Source organism: Lissotriton vulgaris, chromosome 3_1 (assembly GCF_964263255.1).
Source record: "Lissotriton vulgaris chromosome 3_1, aLisVul1.2, whole genome shotgun sequence".
Lineage (NCBI taxonomy): Eukaryota > Metazoa > Chordata > Amphibia > Caudata > Salamandridae > Lissotriton > Lissotriton vulgaris.
Genome location: NC_141689.1, coordinates 1,938,238,197 through 1,938,261,020, shown reverse-complemented (window position 1 = coordinate 1,938,261,020; position 22,824 = coordinate 1,938,238,197). Strand labels below are relative to the sequence as shown.

General features: G+C 46.4%; 1 protein-coding gene across 1 annotated transcript in view; it reads right to left on the bottom strand.

Annotated features, from left to right (window-relative positions):
* CLCN3 (Cl-/H+ antiporter 3) overlaps positions 1–22,824 on the bottom strand; it is a 247,540-nt gene that overhangs the window by 142,248 nt on the left and 82,468 nt on the right. Inside the window, exon 5 of the mRNA XM_086963830.1 lies at positions 20,175–20,381. Coding sequence (XP_086819956.1) covers positions 20,175–20,381 — 207 coding nt within the window. The remainder of the gene's footprint in view (positions 1–20,174; positions 20,382–22,824) is intronic.

Here is a 22,824-nt window from a genome sequence, read left to right as displayed (position 1 = left end):
TATGTATAGAATTCTATGTCAGGACTGGAGACGAGGATTATGCTTATCTTCCTTCGCTTTATTCAACGGCAACCAGGTTTAAAAACTCATTATAATAAACTACTATTCCCATGATGCTCCTGGAATAAAGCAAAAATATTAACATCCAATAAGGGAACAGCTCCCAGTAATCCACCAATCAGATCTCAATAGACCACAATATAAGCCATTATCTGTGTTCCCTCCTCCTCTTTCTACGCTGCCTCGGCAGCCATGAGATAAGTGCCCTTCATTGTTTGATTTGTGCCTTCACTGTATGATTTATTACTGTATTTCTAATAATGCTACATGTATTACTGTATTTTATAGCAGTGTTGTGATTTTACAACCCTAGTACCGTTTTCTCTGACCGTGGGTTTAGCTTTTACGTAGCAAGTTTGAATGCACTTAACAATCCATCTTGAAATGCCAGATTTAGAAATAGGATTGCTTTTGTGAGGTGGTGTAAATGAAACAAACAGCTGCTTTGTTTTACAAAAGTCTTTTGTTCTTTCGATAATATACAATAGAGCTCTTCTGACGTCAAATGTGTGACAAGCCCGTTCTGCTACTGAACCAGGTTGAGGAAAGAACACAAGTAACTCAACTGATTGGTTAATATGGAAACCAGAAACCACTTTGGGAAAGAATCTGGGATTGGTGCAAAGAACGACCCTGTCTTTATGGTTTTAAAAGAAGGGTTCTTCTAAGGGTAATGCCTGTAGCTAACCAACTCTCCCTAATGAAATTATTGTAATGAGGAATGCAACCTTCTATGAGAGAAAATGTAAAGGACACTTGTGAAGTGGTTTAAAGGGAGGGTCCATAAGTCTTGTAAGTACAACATTAAGATTCCACACTGTTTCCGGGGGAATTCTCGGTGATATTACTCTATGTAAGCCTTCGATAAAAGCATTAATGACAGGAACTTTGAACAAAGACAAATGCTGTCTGTTTTGCAAATAAGCAGCTACTGCTGCTAGATGCAACCAAATTGATGTGTAAGCTAGCCCACATTGCTGTAGTAGCAGAAGGTAACCAACAATGTTCTGACCTGAAGCATCTAGAGGTAGAATTTTGAAGTTATTACAGAATACAATAAATCGTTTCCATTTTGCTGCATAGCAAGTTTTGGTAGTAGGTTTGTTTGCTTCCTTCAGAATAGTCATACAGTCTGGTGACAAATTTAAATATCCAAACTCAATCGCTAAGTTGAGCTCCTTGGGATTTAGATGCTTGATTTTTCTATGGTTCTGAGTGAGGAGACAGGAGGTGAGATGTAGCGTTTAATGAGGAACTACTGAGAGCTCTAACAGGGTGGTGTACCACGGTTGACGGGCCCATGTGGGAGCTACTAGAATTTGTGTGAGGAATGTTCGCCTGAGCTTCCGAACCAGAAATGGAAGGAGAGGGAGCGGCGGAAAAGCGTAGGCAAATTAAGGATATGCCCATTGTTGAAAGTATGGAAGGAGAACTTGGGGATGAAGTTCCCACTCATGTATTTGTTGTCTCCTTCTGCTGAAGAGGTCGGCGATTTGATTGTTTACTCTGGGAGGTGTTCTGCCAGAAGGTGAATCTTATGATGGGTTGCCCATTTCCAAATTGTCTGAGAGAGTTGGAGAGAGTGTGTCCCACCCTGCTTTTGTACATAGGACATGGCTGTCATGTTGTCCGTGCTGACTAGGACAACTTTGTGTGTGAGATGAGACTGAAAAGCTTTTAGCACTAGAATTACTGCTAGAAGCTCTAGATATTTGATGTGGAGTCGTTTGTGTTTGTCATCCCAGAGACCCTGAATGCGTAATGATGGAGATGTGCCCCCCAACCAGGGAAAGATGTGTCTGCTGTCAGCACAATTTCTGGAACAGGGTTAATGAATTGCCGCCATTACGATAAATGTTGTGGGTTCCACCACTGCAGAAAGCGATGGGTGCGGCTGTCTATCAACACTAGATCGGTTAACTGACACTGACTGATTCCACTGACGTGATAAGTATTCTTGTAGTGGGAGCATGTGTAGTCTTGCATGAGGCACTATTGCAATGCATGATGCCATCAATCCTAGTAGCCGCAAGAAAGTTCTGGCTGGGAAGGTTTGGTTGATTTGGAACTGCAGTAGTAGAGTTTGGAAACTGGAAATCCTGGCTGCATTGGGGGAGTTTAGAGCTGTGTTAGTGTTGAGAGTGGCTCCTAGATAGGATTGTATCTGGGAAGACTGTAGGAGAGACTTCAGAATATTGACAGTGAAAACCAATTTGTGGAGTAGGTGTAGTGTGGTCTGAGTGTGTTGTAAACACTTTTGGTGTGTGCTGACTTTGATGAGCCAGTCGTCTAGGTACATAAACACATGAATTTGCTGTCTCCCGAGATGAGTTAACACTTACTGCTAGACATTTTAAAAACACTCTGGGAGCAGTAGTTACTCCGAATGGGAGTACTTTGAACTGATAGTGTTTGCTTGCTATCACAAATCTGGAATATTTGCGATGAGCTGGATGAATGGGAATGTGAAAATATGCATCTTTTAAGTTCAGCGTGGACATAAAATCGCCTTGCTGTAGAAGTGGAAGGACCAGTTGAAGCGTTACCATATGGAAATGTTCTGACCGTATGTACTAGTTTAACTCTTGAAGATCCAAAACTGGTCTCCATGATCTGTCCTTTTTGGGGAAAATAAAGAATAAACCCCAGAACCTTTATATTGTAAAGAAACTGGTTCTATGGCTCCTTTTTCTAAGAGAGATTGCACTTCTTATTTGAGTAACTGTAAGTGGTCTGACAACAGTTTGTGAGCACGAGGTGGAATGATTGGTGGTGAGCTCCAGGCAATAACCATGTTGGATAAGGTTGAGCACTAATTGATCTGTTGTTGTAGATTGCCAAATGGGGAAAACTGCTGAAGTCTTCCCCCTGACAGGTGTTAAGTGATTGGGGGGGAAGTGTGTGCAAGTCTCTGTTTATTAGGGGAAGGGGTGTTATGTGGTGTGGTGCCTTTACCCCTACCTTTGGAATGGTTTTCTCTATACCCTCCTCTATAGAAACCTCTAGAGGGAGAGGATTGATTGTAGCCTTTATAGGAGGAAGCATTTGGGTCTTAGGAAGTTGTTTTGGACCTGCTCTCTAAAATGAGCAACAAAAGAAGCCTCTATTAGACGGGGACTGGAGCGCTCCAATGGATTTTACTACTTCAGTGTCCTTTTCATTTTCTATAAAGACTGGTCGACTACAGGACCAAACAGGTGTTCCTTGTCGAAGGGGCTGTCCAAAATAGACTGTTGACCTTCCGGCCTAAACCCGAGATTTTAAGCCATGCATGCCTCCTAAGGAGAATGCTGAAATTGATCTTTCTAGCTGCAGTGTCAGCTGCATCTAAAGCACATCTGATTGAGGAGTTCAAGATGAGTTTCTCTTCTTCAACTACCTGCTGTGCTTTAGTTTTATATTCATCTGGGAGATATTGGAGCAGTTGCTCCATCTCATCCCAGTGTGCACTGTCGTACCTAGCTAGTAGGTCCTGTGTGTTTGCGATGCACCAGTGGGTAGCAGCTTGAACAGCTACTCGTTTTCCTGAGGCATCTATACGTTTAAATTCCTTGTATGTGGGAGGTGCATTTCCAGACGTTTGTGAATTCGTTTTTTTACGAGCACTGGACACTACTAGGGGGTCTAGGGGTAATTGTACTTTAATAAATACAGGCTCTGATAGTTAAGGTTTATATTCGTATCTACTCTTGGAGTTAAAATACGTGCTCTGACACAGTTGTTAAAGGTAACTGTTTGACTAGACCTCTGTGTGGACTCGAGTGTTTCAAAAAAAAAAGGTCTCCTCTAATGTCTATCTATGTAAAGTCACCCCATGATACTCTGCTGGTCTAGCAATAAAGTGTTGATAAGCCATACTATTGTCTGTTGCCGATGGCTTTGTAGGGTAAAGGTCTAGATCATTGTCCACTGGAGGGTCAATGGTGAAGTCATTCAATGGGTCTACAGGCAAATGAGTATCAACATCATCATCATGATCTCTATCTGGATCTGTATGTGGAGATCGCTGAGGTGTTATAAGCAAGGTATCTTCAATTAACTATGGAGAAGATGGTGGAGGAGGAGAGGGTTGTGGGGCAGGATAAACAGGGCTGGTAGCCATGGCCTTCTTTAGAGGGATTTTGGAAGTTCCTCTCTCTGAAGGAAGCTTGTGTTTTACTGCTGTCTTATTAGAAATGTGTCCAGTACCAGGATTAATATAAATCTTTTTCTGCTTAGGATCCAATTTGGCCTTAAGAACATCTAATATTGGTTTCGGAGGCTCGGAGACACTGTATTTAGATTTCGGTGTTGAAATGGACTTGTCTTTAGGTTGCGGCACCAAAGCTTGTTTTTATTTCGGAGCGGGGGATTTCGTCTCCGAACTGGATTTGTCCTGGGAGCCTGATGGTTTCGGATCCGAAGGAAGTTTCGGTCGACTCGATCCCGAGCCAGAGGGCTTGATGGTTTGTTTCGGTGCCAAGCCGAGAGGTGGGGCATCGGAAATATTGTCTCTGTGCCGACATTGGCCAGAAGGCAGAGGTGGTGCCGTAGTCTTATGAGTTTTGGAAAAGGATTTAGGGGGCAAGGGGTCTTCTGTACTCACAGCACCTTGTCCCAGAGGCAGATCTTTGGACTCCAGATCGATCTTGAGCTCGGAATCGCACTCTGGAATGGATAAGACCTCTTCTTTCTCTGTGGTGTACGAACTCCTCTTGATCGGATTCTTCCCCAAAGATATCCGGAGTGTGTTGGATGCTTTGATGTTGCAGCTCTCGTCGTCGAGCCGGACGATCGCGTGGAGCTTCCTTGGAGTGAAATATACCTACTCCAAATTGATTATTCTTGTTTTTCCCGACCGCTGAGACCTGAGCAACATGGCTGATGCCCGAAGGAGTTGTTGGATAGCTGTAGAGGAGATTGGCCCCGGCTACACCCCCTTGATCATCACCTACCCAGCCGGACATTGGGCATAGTTCACCTTGTCTCCCGCGGTGTCTTCAGATCTCTCTCTGGCTTGTTTCTATGCCCTCCCCCCACCTTCTTCTCTTATTTCTATCCTCATAGCCTATACATCTATTCTAAACTTTTTTACCCGAATGTTGAGACATGAGCAACATGGCTGATGCCCTATGGAGTTGCTAGACAACTAATGAGGAGATTGGCCCTGGTTTCCCCCTCGACTGTCACCTACCCAGCCGGACATTGGACACAGTTCTTCCTCGTCTCCCTGCTATGGCTCCTTCCTCCCCTCCTTTCCTAGGAATTCTCTCAACCTCTTTGTTTGTTTACTGTACATCATTACGTTATTGCAACTGATGTAATTTGTAACGCAATGTTCCTCTGTTATAGCGCTCCGATACCTACGGGTCTAGCCAGTGCTTTATAATCATTTTGATGTACCTTCTAATGCAACGTTTCCCTGGTTAAGCGCTCTGATACCTCCGGGTCTAGATAGCGCTATATAACAGTCGCAAATCAAATAAACTAAAAACAGTTTTTTCCTGAACTCTGAGACCTGAGAAACATGGCTGATGAGCGGTGGAGCTGCTTGACAGCTAATGAGGAGATTGGCCCTGGTTTCCCCCTTCACCATCACCTACCCAGCCGGACATTGGGCATACTTCCTTCTCGTCTCCCTGCTATTACTCCTTCCTCCCCTCCCTCCTACGAAATATTGAAACATTGTTCATGTGCACTGTACCTTACTATATGCTCTTGTATCTGATGTAACTTGCAACACAACAATCCTAAGTGTAAAGCACTCTGATACCCTCTTGGGTCATGTTCGCGCAATCTAAAACTTTATAAATAAAATAAAATAAAGCGTTGCAGTCTTTCTCCTTGTGCTCCAGAGAGAGGCACAAGTTACAAACTTGATATAAGTCAGTGCTTGGGTAGTTGGTGTGGCACCCAGGACAGAACTGAAATGAAATCCTTCCATCGGCGGAAGGCTAACCCGATGCGGCTAGGCCCGACTGCCGCTCACAAGGTTTTAGATCGAAAATCGGACAATACGTGGAGAGCAAAGAAATGCATACGGAAACAATACAGTCGAGGGTAGAGTGGATCGTGCATCAAGGGGAACCTGAAGAACAGTTTCAAACTAGAGCGCAGCAATACACGTCTGAACCCAATGGCGGAACAAAACAATCTAACAATGGAGTTGATGCCCATGCGCACTATCACCGAAAGGAGGAGTTACCTTACCTCTTGACTGGAAAGACTTCTTCGAAGAAAAACAACTTGCAAACATTTGGACCCAGCATACATGCCTCGAACATATGGATCTGCGAAAGCAGCCACACACAACTCAGATAGGCACGCTATGTAGAGGTGCCCTGGAGAGGAAGCAGTGTCTAAGTCCACACCAGAAAAGCACTTCAAATAAGACGGGCCATTCAAGTGAATCTAACGCCTTGTGGAAATCCAAAATCAGGCAAACCGAATGTGGATGTGTCATGTGTTCATACTCGGAAGAAACAGCGAATATTCACAGAGGTATTTCTGGCTGGTACGAAACCATTCTGATCGGGGTGTACTAGTTGTCACAATATCCAGTCTGATAGTGTCCTGTCTGCAGGTGTGCTGAGAGCCACCAAAGATGGTTAGGTTGTCAGTCAGACAGTTGGTGGTGGTGGTGCATGTCGTGATAGCTCACACACCATGCAGGTGATTTTGAAGGCGATGTGGGCCGGCAAAAAGAGTCAAAGAAGTTTCATCAGAATGGGTGTGATATGATCATATTTCTTTAGGCCATGGATGAGCAATGATTCAAAGTGGAGAATGTCCTTAAGAGGGGTCAGTTTAGAGTCTGAAGAAAAAGTTACTTACCTTGGGTAACAAATGTATGATGATACAACGCGATCATGTTGATTGCGGTATATTACAACGCAGGTTTTACAATGCAAGTCGTTTCAACGACTTGCGCTGGAGGGCGCTGGACTTAGGGACAGTACGATTTACTATTCCAACACCAGTCTACGTACAGTAGGGAAGGTGTTGAATAGTAAATCGTACTATTCCTTAGCTTGCAGCGCCCTCTATGGCAAGTCGCTGAAACGACTTGCGTTGTAAAACCTGCGTTGTAAACCTACTGCGGTGAAACTCCCACGTAGTAAAGGTTGTCTCCCTTCGGTAACACATTATCTGGTAGAGACTATCTAGCTGCAGATTCCTTACCTTTGAATTTCTCAGGCAGCAGGCTGGGTCCGGAAACTTTTGCTGAGCAATACACCTTGCACGCGATGTCGGGTGGCTCCATTCTGCTCAGTGTGACGTCGTTGGTAAGGACGTCGCAGTGCCTACATAGGCGCACGGACGTCATTATTTTTTGTTTTCCCACACCAGAAGTGCAGAGCTACGAAGTGACGAATGTAAACATGTCCAAAGCTAGGGCCCTGAAAGGGGAGCAACCCTAGACCTACTACATCAGTCCGCAAAGCGGGGAGGCGTGGGTGGGGCTGTAAGAAATCTGCAGCTAGATAGAGTCTCTACCAGATTATGCGTTACTGAAGGGAAGTAACTTGTTCATCTGATAGATACTTCTAGCTGCAGATTCCTTACCTCTGAAGCAGATACTCAAGCCATACCATCCCGGCGGTGGGTTGCGGACTTATGAACTTGACTAAAAAGTCTTGCAGGACTTAGCGGGCAAAGGGTCCTTCCCAGCGCACTTGACCATCAAGGCAATAATGTTTTGCGAACGTGTGCAACAATGCCCATGTTGCTGCCTGACAGATGTCTTGGACTGGGACACCCCGTGCCAAGGCCGTAGTTGCAGCCTTTCCCCTGGTGGAATGGGCCCTTAATCCCTCAGGGGGCTGCTTCTTCGCCAAGGTATAACAGATTGTAATGCAGAGAACAACACAGGAAGAGATGGCTCTTTTCTGCCCTGCCTTTGCCTTCTTTTCTTCTACATACCCCACAAAGAGTTGATCATCCACCTGGAACTCTTTTGTGCAGTCAAGGTAGAAAGACAACGCTCTTTTTGGGTCCTGTCGGTGGAGACGCTCCTCCTTCTTAGAGGGATGTGGGGGAGCAAAGAAGGTGAGCAAAATAATGGACTGAGCCAGGTGGAATGGGGTCACAACCTTTGGTAAGAATGATGCCTTGGTGCGAAGCACCACCTTGTCTGGAAAGGACATAAGATAAGGAGGCGAGCTGGAGAACACCTGCAATTCACTGACCCTCCGGGCCGATGTAATCACCACTAGGAAAGTTGTTTTGATGGTCAACAGCCGGAGGGGATTATTGTTCAGAGACTTGAAAGGAGAGCACAATAGAGAAGTGTGAACCAAATTAATGTCCTATTGCGGCATAACAAAGGGTGTAAGTGGAAATAAATGAACCAACGCTTTCAGAAATCTATTTAGAATAGGAGATTTAAAGAGAGAAGGCTGGTCTGGCAGCCGCAAAAAAGCAGACAGAGCAGAAAGGTAACCCTTGAGAGTTCCCAAAGCAGAGCTCTGATGAGAAAAGGTAAGAATGAACAAAAGGACAGTAGAAAGAGGAGCCGAAAGAGGGTCAATAGACCTTTCTGTACAGTATAATACAAATTTCTGCCCACGGCAGGCGTATACTGACTTAGTGGAGGGCCGCCTGGCCACCAGAATAACATTACAGACTTCGGGAGCTGCAGCTCAATCTCCACACGTGGAGGCGGCGAGTTGACAGTTTCGAGTGGGGAACCCTCCCCTGCTGCTGCAACAGAATATCCTCTTGAAGAGGCAGCCTGATCGGAGGATCAACACTCATGCTCAGAAGCTCTGGATTCCTTGCCCATCCGGCGCCACAAGGATGACTTGGGCCCGATTGCTCCTGATCTTCTTCAGAACCCTGGGCAGGAGTGGTATGGGCAGAAATACAACAGGCCTGAGCTCTACTTGCAAAAAAAACCGTCACCGAGCGATAGCAGCCAGCATGCAGTACTGCTGACATTGCGCGTTCTCTCTGGAGGAGAACAAATCTAACCAATGTTCTTCCCACTGCTAAAAGAGACCTTGTGCCACCTCCGACTGGAGACGCCATTCGTGATCCTGAAGGCATAGACGGCTGAGATTGTCCGCCCTGGCATTCAGAGAACCTGCCAGGTGTTGAATCACCAGGGTTATGCCCTGCTGTTCCAACCATGCCCAGAGATGCAGGGCCTCTCGACAAAGGGTCCACAACCCCACCCCGCCTTGCTTGTTGCAGTACCACATGGTGGTGGTGTAGTCCCTGAACACTTGCACTAACTTTCCCTTGAAAGAGGGAAAAAACGCTTTCAATGCCAACCTAATCACTCGAAGCTCCAACAGTTTATATGGAGCCCTGTCTCCACCGGAGACCAGTGGCCTCTCCCATGTGGCCCCCCCATCCCAGAAGCAACGCTCCGTCAAAACTGTGAAATCTGGTTGGGGAAGGGAGACAGGTCTGCCATTGACCCAATCGTGGTAAATTAACCACCACTGCAGATCCTTCCGAGATCTGAACCACGTCAGTGAGACATCCCTGATGCTGTGCCCACTGAAAATTCAAGTCCCACTGCAGAGCCCGCTTACGCCCCCTGGGGTGTCTTTACAACAGGATGTAGGAGGCCATGAGACCAATCAACCTCAGAGTCAGTTTCACTGAAATCCAGGATAGAAACTGAAATATCGGAATCATAACCTGAATATCCTGGACTCGCTGCTCGGGAGGATAAGCCCAAAACTGCACTGTGTGTAGAACTGCTCCGATGAAAGGGAGTGTCTGAGAAGGAGTCAGGTGTGACTTCGGCACGTTTATAGAGAACCCCAGTGAATGCAGGAGGTCCGCCGTAGTCTGAAGATGGGAGAAGACTATCTGAGGGCGAGGACGCCTTCAACAGCCAGTCGTCTAGGTAGGGGAAGACTGAAATCCCTAACCTGCGCAGATGAGCTGCAACCCCCGCCATCACCTTGGTGAACACCCGAGGGGCAAAAGGGGAGCACTTTAAACTGAAAGTGCTTGTGGCCAACTTTTTTCTTTTTTTTTTAAACCCTTTTTTTTGGGCATTTTTATAACTGTTAATATTAATTACATACCATTAAAGTTAACTTATACATAAACGATATACTAAGAAATCATACATTACTTGTATACATTTCCTTACTGTTTGTCGATTTTATGTCCCCTATTCATTGAGCTTGTGACCTACCTTAAAACGCAGGTAACACCGGTGGCCAAGCAGGATGGGAATGTGAAAATATGCATCCTGACGGTCCAACGCCACCATCTATTCTCCTTGGTCTAGGGCAGGCAAGACCTGAGCCAATGTGAGCATTTAGAATTTTTCCTTTTTGACGCACCAAAGATCTAAAATGGGCTGAAGCACCTTCTTCTTCTTCAGAATCAGAAATTAGCGAGAATAACTGCCATCACCTACTTCTGAAGCTGGGACCCTTTCTATAGCTCCCATGGCCAACAGAGCCGTAACTTTCTCTTGGAGCAATTTCAAATGATCCTCCCCCAGCCGTTCCTGAGTTGGTGGAATAGCAGGAGGAAAGGAAAGGAAGAGAATAGCCCTCCTGGACGATCTGCTGTTATAGATCTCCAGCGGGGGAGAAGATGACCAATTCTCCCACCCACTGGGGTGGTGTGGTCCTGCAGAATCCGCCTAGGAGTGCTTGGAGGCAGTGGCTGCTGGGGGCAGTGTGGCTGACGATTTCTGGCCTCCATTCCGAGGACGGAAGGAACCGCGTCCACGTCCACTCACAGCTTGGGTAGTCTGAGAGGGACGGTGGCTAGGATAGGGCTGACGCAACTGGAAACCACTCCTGTTGCCACGAAAAGAAGACTGGCCACAAGGAGCGGAGGAGAGGCCCAAGGATCAGGCCGTAGCTCGAGAGTCCTTGAACCTGACCAGGGCTGAGTCTGCCTTTTCCCAAAAAAGGCCGGTTCCATCAAAGGGCATGTCCATCAAATTGGATTGGACATTCCCTGAGAAGCTAGTTGTACGAAGCCAGGCGAGGCGCCTCAATGCCACCGACGTTAAAATTGATCTGTCCAGTGAATCGTCGTATCCAAACCACACCGCATTGCGAAATTGGCTGCATCTCTCCCGTCCTTGACAGCTTAGGAGAGCACAGCTCGGGCCTCCTCCGGGACTTGCGGCAGCAACTCCGCAACCGTTTCCCAAAGAGAATGGGAGAAACATCCCAATAAGAATGCGGTATTCACCGACTGCAATGCCAAACTGGAGGAAGAAAACATCTTCTTCCCGAATGAGTCCAATCCCTTGGGTTCCCTATCCGGAGGGGCGGAAGGGAATGCGCTCTGGGAAGTAGAGGCCCGCACCTCCAAACTTTCTGGGGTGGGGTGTTGGCTGAGGAACTTTGGGTCGCCCAGGGCTGGGCGATGGCGGCATGCAAACGTCCTATTCACAGAAGCCTCTGCGCTAGGCTTGGACCATGTTCCTAGAAGGACGTTCGTTAGCGCCTCATTAAAGGGCAAAAGGGGTTCAGAGGTGGAAGTCCCAGGTTGAAGCACTTTGGTCAGGAGATTAGTCCTGACCTGCACTGAGGGCAGCTCCAGTCCAAGCACCTCAGCTGCCCTCTTAACCACCATGGCATAGGACACCTCCTCCTCCGTAGCCACTGTAGGTGGAGACAACATTCCAGTGTCTGGGGAAGTATTCAGACCACTGGCTTCCCCAAGTTCCCCATGCCAGTCCATAGTCTCCTCAAAGACATCCTGGTTCTCGAATGGGTCTCCAGACTCATCCCATTCCTCTCCTGAGCCCAGCACATCCACAAAGTGTTCAGTCGACAACATAGAACCCCTGGGTTCGGTCAACGTCGGAATCGGCTTCGCTCTCCGCCATTCCGGCTCCGTATCATCAAGGATGAGGAAGGGGCTTGCGCCAGCGACGTCGCAGGCACAGACTTAGACGCCGGGGAAGGTCACATTGGCACGACCAGCATTGAACCGGATCCGGGATCGGATACCGGAAGCCCCACCGGCACTGTGGCAGAAGCCTTAGGCCTTGATCCCGATGGGGCCCCATCCAACCCAGCGGGCCTGAGGGCTCACCAACGGGGTTCTTCCACTCAAATATGAAGCGCATGGCCTCGTAAAAATCTTTCATTTGAGTGGGAGTCGCTTCGGCTCCTGGAAAGGAGGCATGAAGTAGACTCAGGCTCTGGCTCCGTAGAACCGTGCCTAGAGCATCGGTACGCCTAACCTCTCTCGATGACAGACGCCAGTTGAGGTGAAGTCTAAGTCCGTATGGACTTCTTCTTCTTCTTGTACCTCTTCCCCGAGTGTCCTGAGGACCTTGAATGGGAGGAAGAGGACTTAGGGCTCCGTGAGCAATCCTGCAACCTCTTCTTCCTCGAACGGGACCGTGACCTCCTCGGAGTCTCGCTTAATGGTGTCGACTGCCGGGCCGCAAGCAACTTCATCACCTGCTCCCTCAAGGTCTTCGGAGCCATCGCCCGACAGTCTGAACACAACTTAGAAAAACATGTTCAAGACTCCACAGACATATGCGGTGGGGCTCGGTAACGGACATCATGTAGAAACTAGTCCTGCATGGTTTAAAACCTGTCTTCTTACCAGAAATCCCTCGCACACAAAGTCGTATTAAAAAATGTCGACAAAAGTCGGGAAAAAAGACTGCCAAAAATAGGCAGAGGGGTAGCTCTTCCCGGATGGGCGCTTAACTGGCGTGGAAAGAAAAGAACTGTCCTGGGTGGCGTCTATGTAGGCACTGCAGCGTCATAACAGACGCTACGGGCGCCTACGACGTCACGCGGAACCGAATGGAGCCACCTGATGTCGGGCGCAAGGGGTATTGCTCAGCAAAGGTTTTCGGATCCATTCTGACGCCTGGGAAATTCAAAGGGGACGAATCTGTAGCTAGAAGTCTCTATCAGATAGGCATTGCCACCATCCAAACACAGGAGTACAAGGGCTTTAACACCAGATCTTAAGTTCTGGAAATTTCTGAGAGGAACTTTGTCACTTTCTTCAGTACAGTCAGTCTTTGTTTTCTTTACAATGTATGCTTTAAGAGTGTGATTGGTGTCCCGGATGATTCCAAGTGACTAGGCCCTGGGTTGAAGTTGGGGTTTAAAGCTGTCAAAGTTCAAGTCAGTGAGCCAGGTTTGTACTATTTCTTAATTGTTTTTCAAGGCAAATAACAAAAACAAATTCTTGGTGGGGTCAAGCTTCAGGTACGTTATGAGCCATCAAAGTCTAGATGAGGTACAGGCAGTATTTAAGGAACTGGATGTCTGGAGCAGAGGAGTCTTAAGTAGATTCTTTGATCAATGACATACTGGGAATGTTTTAAGCAGTTATCTATATAATGGATTAGGATGACAGGGGACAACATGGAGCACTGGAACAGACACCTGGCTACAGGGACCTTTTGCGACATGGAGATGCCCATGTGAACAAATTTGTGTTGGTTGAAAAGATAGGAGGAGAACCAAGAAAGGATATTTCCATTAAATCTCATTCGAGATTTCAGGATGTGGATGAGGGTGGGGTGGTTGACAGTATCATAGGAAGAGGAGAGATCTAGCAATATCAGGAAGCAGAGGTCATCTTTATCAGTGGTCATGACGGTGCTGCCTTCGATGTGTAAGGTAGCTTGTTTCTATTGTCTCCTTGTGATTGCTTTGTTCGCCCCAAGTTGGCAGTGTATTGCCAGGCAAGGGTCCCTTGCTCACTTTGCCACTGGATTCAAGCTAGCCTGGCTGGTGAGGGGTGGTACCCCGAAACCGGTCTTAGGAAGCTTGTTTTATCCAGGGAAGACCTGGCTTGCCAATTCGGGCTGCACTGTTCCCTTTGAGGAACAGGGTCAAGACTGATTTGCGTATGTCTGAGTCTGAACTGAGGTGGCACAGTGAGCTAAAGAACGATGGTGGATTTTACTCCGAACTAATTGTGACTTGGGGCGAGTGTCTGATACGTTGCTGCACTCAGTCCATCGTCCCCTTGCATTTGCTTTGTTTGCCCTAAGTTGGCAGGGTTTGCCCAGACGTGGGTCCCTTGCTCATTTTGCCACTTGATTCAAGCTAGCCTGGCTGATGAGGGGTGTTTCCCCAAAACAGGTCCCCGGAATGCACTTATCCAGTCCAGGAAAACCTGGCTTGGCAGTTCAGGCTGGACTTTTCCTCATGAGGAATAGAGTCAAGACTGATTGGCATATGGCTGGGTCGGAACTGGGGTGGGAAAGTGAGCTAAAGAACAATAATAGATTCAAACCAGATCTAATAGTGACTGGGGGTGAGCGTCTGAAATCTGAAGGCAGATTGAAAGTCGTGTAGGTGATGGCTGGCACTGATGTTTCCTTAGTGTTGAGGGTAGATTGGCGTTTCAATGATCTTGCAGATGTTAGTAATCTATGCATAGCACTTTGCTTTAGTTATCATATTCTTCAAGCAAATTAGCACTAAATTGGTGTACAGCGCCCAACCAACTGATGGGTTTCTTCTTTTCTTGGGGACTCCAACAGATTGGGATGGTCACTCCTGGGTGTACACTCCCTAGCCTATGAGGAAGGCCTCTGTATTGATTGTGATTTGCAGCTAGGTAAAGAAAAAATGGTCTGCCTTCTATTAAAATTTGATTGATTCCACCACTACAGTTGGGTAGAACTCTCCTCCTACCAACCTAAATCTTCCACACACTTATAGCTGGTGGTCACTATTGAGGTAGACACTCCTTAAAAGACGTTTGGATCTAATGCTTTACAGAAAGGGATCTGTTCTAACAATTTATTCACGGTCAGGGTATGGGACTTCTGGTGAAAGGGAAACAATGTGAAATTCGAATTGAATGTTGTTTCAAGAAAGGTTTGGGTTTGTGTGATTTGGGAAGGTAAATTCTCAATACAGACGTTGAAACCTAATTTGTGGATCAGGTGCATTGCATGTCATATGTTGCTATAGCATAGCTTCTGAGTGTCCCATTTTGTCAGCCAGGTTCAAATATATGATTTGCTGAACCCAAACTAGATTGCAGGAGAGCATAGCATGTGACCTAGAAACATGCAGCAAAAATACAGACACATGTTATCAGGTCAACCGCTATAAAGGAAACAATACACAAAGATCTAAAAAAACAATCTTGTGTCTCAGGGAACATCAGGAGGTGTTCCTCAGGGGCACACACACATATGGCCTCCTTGAAACAGGATGGAAGTAGGAAAGTGGCATTTGCATCAGGAGAGGGCGGGGGTGGGGGGTGCACCGGGGAACTACAGGGAGATTTGCACTGTGGGGGTAACTACAGGATGTGCATTTGGAAGCACATAGGATTGTGCAACCAGGGAGCAGAAAGGAAGGTTGTGTCCAAGGCATAAAGGGGCAGATTGTGCAACCAGGGAGCAAAGGGGTTGTGTCTATGGGACCAGTAGACCTGGGGGGCCCAAAGGGTTCTGCACCCATGGTGCATAGGAAGTTCTGTCGTTGGCGAGCACAGGTGGCTATGAAGCTGGGGAGAAAAGGGATTTATGTCTAGGATGAGTAAAGGGTAATGAGCATCAAATGAACACAGGGTACTGTACAGTAGCAAGCACAGTGTTTCGGCATCAAGGAAGTTCAGTGTCCTGTGCAGCAGAACACAGGGTGGCGTACACTGGAGTAAAGATTGATAAAAAATAAGGGGTGCATTTGCTGTGTGGTAGCATGAAGGAAAAATGCAACTTGTGTTATGCACTGCTTCAGTGACTGCAGATGTAGTTTTTTTGCTTTCATGGAAAAAATAAACCTCTCTTTGGAACTGGGGCAACAATATAGATTAAGCAAGCATTGGCAAAGCCAAAAGGTCTCAGCCCAAAAAGGCCGATCTACTGGCTTTGCTATGAAAAGGGAACAGCAGGGTAGATCAGGTGAAAGAGGGAGCAGTAGAAGTGAGCAAACAGAGGGAACAAACAAGACAAAGGAAAAGAACTGTGTTGTTCTCTCCAGTGCTAAAATCAAAAGCCAGAGTGACATGCATGAAGAAAAATAGTTTTCTGACATCAAAGATGGAAGCATACTAATAATTCAATCAAATTTAATGGTGGAAGCGGGAGAGGTGGGGTATTGGAGAGAGTAAGCAGCCAATACACGAAACAGTTCTATTAAATGGAACAACTAGAGATCAAATATCCCAATTCATAAACACAAATAATAAATGCTGGAAAATTACCATTATAGACGTGCACCTACATCTGGATCAAAGATGTGATTTTAATGGAACAGAGAAACAAGTTAAGGAGTTACCCTAGATATCAAAGAAAAAATAGGTGGACAATTTACATGCAGAGGTGTGAAGCACAAAAGTGCCTTAACACTTTAAAACTCCATATGAAAATCATAATCCCAATGCAGTAATCTTCCTTCCACAGTCCCACCAACTTTGTGGATGTTCTTTCCAAATACTCACCTGAAAAAGGATTTATTATGTGCCGCAAAGTAGTAGATCAAAAAAAGTTCACGGTAGGAAACTACTTGCAAAGGTCTGATAAACACTCACAAATCTGCAAGTTCGTGGGTTTTCAATACTTTTGATGGTAGATATATTCCGGAACACAGACAAACCTTTCTCCAGGGGAATATTTGTTCAGCCAATTCTAGCACAATGAATACATTTCTGTTAAAAGTGAAATGCCTTTTACAAGGGCAATAGCCAACATTTCCGGCACAAGTGAAATATTACCTTAGGTAGGAAAGACAAGCATTTGCAATGCAATAGGTCTCGCATTAATTAAGTTTGAGCTATTGGCATTGCTAAATATTGCAACACCAATTGCAACAAAAGTCTATAAATTGTAGGTTGTATTTATTTTTGTAGCAATGATAGCATGCTGTGCTTTACATGAATATATGTAAAAAAGTAAAGTGCACCATACTGCGATTGCTACAATAGTTAATTGTGGATGCATTCAAAATTGATCTGTGCACTGATGGCTGGTGGTGTGTGTGCCTGTAGAAAATGTGCACTGATGGCTGATGGTGTTTGTGCCTGGTGAAAGCGTGCACTGACGGCTGGTGGTGTTTGTGCCCGGTGAAAGTGTGGACTGATGGCTGGGGGTGTTTGTGCCCAATGAAAGTGTGCACGGACGACTGATGGTGTCTGTGCCTGGTAAAAAAGTGCACTGACGGTGTGGTTGTGTGTATGGTTGTGCGTATGTGTGGTTGTATGTGTTGTTGTGTGTGTGTGGTTGTGTGTGTGGTTGTGTGTGTGGTTGGTTGTGTGTGTATGGTTGTGTGTGTGTGCGGTTGCAAGTGTGCTTGTGTGTGTACTGTACTGAATGGCAGCTCTACATGTAGACATCCTATTTAATAACGGTTTTCAATATTTCCCTGAATTAAAACAAGAAAGCATTTCATATAAGTGAAAGACTATGTTAAAAAAGTATTACCTATAAGCAATGTTGCATGTTTAAGGCTTTATATAAAAGTATTGGGATCAAGGCCTTTAAGGGGAAGTTTGCATTTTAAAAAGGGGACCTACCGCAACATAGGACTGGGTTTATAATGTTTTAAATAATATATAATGGTGGTTGTGGGCTGGTGTCTAATGTGCATAATGCTAGATGTCTAAAGGGGTTGTCATTTTAAGTTTTGTAAAATGCGCTAAGGGCAAGGGGGAACTGTATGTAATGTGAATAAAGGTGGCTGTTTTAGGGTGTGTACATGACTGCTGTGTTACGCTTTTAAGGGTCATTTTATGCGAGGTCTGGCTGTATCTATGATGTATAAGGATCCTGTTTTGGGTTGGGGAGACATGTTAAAGGTATTTTAACAAAACTGTGGGCTTGTATTTAAGGAGAATATTACTATGGGTATTAGAGGAGCGACAATCATGTAACACTAGCCTTTACACTTCCAATAAAGCTATACCAATGCGGTGTGGGCTATACGGGGTCGGAGTATACTACATAATATATAAAATTGTATACAGTTCAAAATAAATAATGCAGTTTTGTGCTCACCAGTCTGATGTCCTGGGCATGTCATGGGTTCTTAGGGAGGGGTGTTGCAGCGGTGTTCTAGGGTTCTGGAATCCAGGGCCTAGTGGCCAGGCTTGCTGTGGCGCCGGTTCTATCGCATGTTGTTCAACCAGGGGTTTATGTCCTTAGTGCAGTGCTTGAGGCAAGGGTGTCAATGCTCCAAGGAGTGTGTTCTGGGAGCAGCGGTGTGAGCAGATGCCTGGTGTGGGGGCAGAGGCCAAAAGTTGTTGAGGGCTGCTGTATCGGGGTTCGAGCTCCCCGATGTTTTAAATAAGCCACAAGATCCATCTGTGGTCCGGGAGGGGTCTGGGGTCATGGGTGTTAGGGTCCGTTCATTTTTTTAATGAAAATTGAAAACCCCCAGAGAACGCTTGTTGAAGGCGCTGCTGTGGGGAGCATGAGGAAGGGGCCATTGTGCAGGGGCAGCCCCAGAGGCCAAGGCGATCTGGGAGGTTTCTGGGGTGTTGTGAGGATTGGGGCGCAAAGCCCCTGTTGTAATAATTAAATGAAAGGCCCCACTGAGTTTGATTCCTGCAGCGGCACCCTGGGGGCTCCTGTGCCCTTGGGGAGGTGTGGGGGAGAGGACCTTTGTGTATGAAATGAAGGCCCCCAGAGTCCGCTTCCTTCCGTGGTACTCTGGGGGGCTTGTGCAGGCGGGTTGGGGGCTCGAGGCCCCGCTTTCTGAAAAGTAAAGTCTCCAGATCCCGCTGCCCAAGTGCGGGGTTTTGGTGACAGTTAGGGGATCGAAGCCCCTGGTGTAATAAATAAAAGGCACCCCGGGCCCGTTTCCCAAGTGTGGGGCTCTGGGGGCTCCTGCAGCCTTGGTGCTTTGTGCGGGCTTAGGGTGGGGGGCTCACGGCACCTGTAATTGTTCAATTAAAATCCCAAGAGCCCGTGGGTCCAGGCGGAGATCTGGGGTGCAGCATGGTGGGGGTGTGCTTGAGGCCCCGTTTTTAATCAGTATAATCTCCAGAGTCCGCTGTCCATATGTGGTACTCTGGGGTTTTTCTGGCGGTGTGGGGCTCCAAGCCCCTTTATTACGAATAAAAATAAAGCCCCCAGAGCACGCATGTGGAAGGCGTTGCTCCGGGGCGTTTGTGCGTAGGGCTGGCTCTGGGCAGCACTGGGAGGCACTGGGGCTCGAGGAATCGTTTTTCAAACGGAAGCCCCCGGAGCCCACTTACCGCTGGCGCTGCTCTGGGGGCTGAGGGCTGCATTTTCATGGATCCCCCCGGGATCTTCATGGCAGCGGCCGTGGTGCATGGAGCTCCCTCGTCGTGGCTGCTGAGGTAGGTTCCGCCCCTTCAGTGATGTCACTGGGACTCCCCTGACAACACAGAAGGGGCGAGCCTACCGCACCAGCCACGCCAAGTAAGCTCCAGGCTGGGGGCTCCTGTGAGGTTGCTGCAGTGCTTGCAGCCCTACGGGGCGCTGTCAATAAATACATTTTTAAAACAAGCTGGAAGGGAAGATAGCGCAGGTTTAGAACGTGACGTAAGCGGCGCGTGTCCTGCAAAAGACAGAGATCAGAGACCAAAATGCGGAAAACGCACACAATATGAAACTAGGGAGACAGGAGATGTGCACACGTGAGCGCGGCCCGCTCCAATCAGATTCTTGAAGATGCGCGTGGCCATCTCTTGTCTCCTGGGAAGCTGAGCCGGTGACTATAGGTCTCTGGCGAGACAGCGCTTCGGGCTGTAATCGGATCATCCAACAGAATAAAGCATACTTCCCACCCAATACCATACTTATTCCAAGTTTGAAATGATTAAAAAAACGATTCTACAATTTAAATACAATAAAATTGGTTATCTGGGAGAAGATTTATAATATTTTAAAATTCTTACAGTTTAAATTATTATTTTGTTCAAAGCTCATTCAATAATGCAAATGCAAACTAGGCAATGTTTAAATGAGAAATTGTGTTTTTCCGTAATGTACCCTTTACAAGGGTGGAGGCTAGAAGATGTATGAAAACGTACAGAACATGTAACGAGTTTGTCTAAAATTTGACCACAAGTAGTGAGGAAGAAAAGTCCTTTGCATTTAATATTCTACTAACAAGCTTTTTAATATTTAATCACATTTTCCATCAATAAAGCTTATCAAATCTGGACATTTTTCAATATCTGTTCTGGAAAAAGTCAGCTAAACAGGGAAAGCATTTTAAGAAACTTACCTCTCTTTTCTTAGCTTCGTTTGTGCTGTACTTTGGAAAGAGGTAAGAAAATATGTTACCCCAGCAACAAGCAACATGTACCAGGGGCCCCTCTTTCCCAAGGCTCAATCCGGATGCCACGGCTAGCACCAGAGTCACCGTTTTTATGAGCAGGGTCCATTTGCCCAAGTATCCACGGATGATAAATCCACTTAAAATTGTTTTGATCTGCAAGAAAACAAGATGCATTCACTAATCCGCCAAAAAATGTATGTTAAATATAGGCTACCATCACTCAATACAAGTGGTAAAAACAAGGTACTTTATCCAAGACTGAGGCAAAGAGTGCTTTAGGGTTGAATTTTTTTTATTGTTTTCAAGATGTAAAAATCTGCGATACATGGGTTATTATAGCACTCATGATATGATGCATACATAGTGTACCTAACAAACCCCAAACTCGCCCCTGCCCCCGTAGGAAGCATGCAGCTTGTGAAAAAGGATTAAAGTGTAGCTCATAGGGTGTAAAAGTGTCAATTCAAACAACGCTTCCTTGTAGGGAACTATGAAGAGTTTCTGTTAGAGAAGGCACATATATCGAGGGCAGGTGAGATGCCGAAACTCTGCAGATAATAAAGCCAAAAGAGGCAGCCATAATTAAGGGAAAAAGGCATCCTTATCTAAGAGAGAGAGGGTCAGACGATCGATACCCAGAATGTACCAAAGTCGAAGTAACCACCCTTGGTTAGTAGGGAGCTGACCTACGCCCCAGTGTGACAGGATATTCTGCAGTGCTGCCCCCAGATCTAACCCAATTTGTCTTCCTCAACAGGACTTGAGAGGGAACATAAGTGCATGGGTAATAGCAATATGATATAAGCTGGGAAGTGTTGTGTGTTAAAATACATATCAGTGTATTTCAGCAAGTGTGTCCAGTAGGAGGTGAGTTTCGGGCAATCCCATAATAAGTGTGTTGTGTGCCTGGGAGCCACAGTTATGCCGGCAAACCAGTTTATGAGTAGGATTGACTTTGTGTAGACGGGTGGGGGTAAGATAGTAAAATATGGCGATCCTGGTAACAGTTTCGATACTTGCTATGTTACCGGCTGTGAGTCTATCACAGTAGTATATGTCCCCCATTCCTTCGGTGTGAAGGGGCGGCCCAACTCTGTTTCCCACAGTTTCAGACTAGCAGGTTAGGCTGTGTAGTGGTGGAGCGAAGGCAGCTGTTATAAGGCATGCGTTTAACGTTTTGAAGAGCAGCCATTTCTCGAAGGGGGTAAGGAATCTTTGGGCATTAGGGTGAGTTGAGGGATGCATCACCCAGTGTCTTATTTGAAGATAGTGTAACCGCTCTATTTCAGGTATGGAGTGATCAGAACATAGGCAGTTAAAGGGAATTGGGCCTTCCTCGTTTAATAAATGACCGTTTAAAAGGTGCCCTATCTGGCATCACTGTTGAAAAGCTGAGATTCAGACCTGGGGTAAAATCTTCGTTATCAGTAATTGGCGTTAGAGGGGAAGAAAACTAGGTGAGGCCGTCACGCTCACTACTCTGTCCCAAACCACCAGGGAGGTTCTAATGATAGAAGAAGGAGTAGTTTCTGTCCTGTAACTCCAGTTCTGTAGTAGGGGTATCTCTGTTATAGTCATAATCTAGTGAATAGTCCCGCCCATGTGCGTGGACCCCGGCAATCAAAAATAATCTCTTAAATTGTCAAAATAATGCAGAAACTGCAAAGACACTTAAGAGAGAATTTAAAGACAAATAATGCAGCCTATATCCACAGGCTACACTGTCCAGTACTTCAACTAGAAATTCCACCAAAAAAACACCACACATAAAACAGCCTGCAGTTTCTACCATAGAGAAACCTGCCTCCCCCATTCAAAGACTCTGGAATGATAGAGAGGAAGGTAGGGACAGACAAGCCCCATAGGCTGCCATTATGTGGCTTAAATAGGATACTGTGCCTTTAAGAGAACTTTCCAGAACTTCTCCCAGTATCCCAGAATGCATAGCAGGTCCCTCTACTTTCAGTTCTTTTTGAAGGCGAAGCACGCCAGACCTGTCGCATTCTTTACATGATGAAAAATCTCCACCGGGGAGGAGGGCGGGCGCTTATGACTATAACAGAGATACCCCTACTACAGAACTGGAGTTACAGGACAGAAACTACTCCTTCTGTAGTAGGGGATCTCTGTGTTTAGTCATAATCTAGTGAATAGAATGGCAAGCCCATCCCCACACCAAAGCGGCGGTGGAGAATAATACATAACGCCACTACTGTGCGAACAAATTCCGCAGCCAAGCCTGCCCAACCTGAGCGTCTGCTCTGGCGTCAGTGTCCAGGCAGTAATGATTAGCAAAGGTATGAACCGACTTCCAAGTGGCTGCCTTGCATGTTTCAGCAATCGGCACGTTACGGAGCAGAGCCGTCGTGGCAGCTTTGCCCCTGGTGGAATGAGCCTTAGGCTTACCTCCTAAGGTCTTATTAGCTTTCTGATAACACAATTGTATGCAGGACACAATCCACCTAGAAATGGACTGCTTAGAGGTCGCAAGACCCGTCCTGACCGATCCATAATTGATAAACAACTGGTCAGACCTACGAATGTCTTTGGTTTTATCCAGATAAAATTTCAACACCCTCCTCACATCCAGGGAATG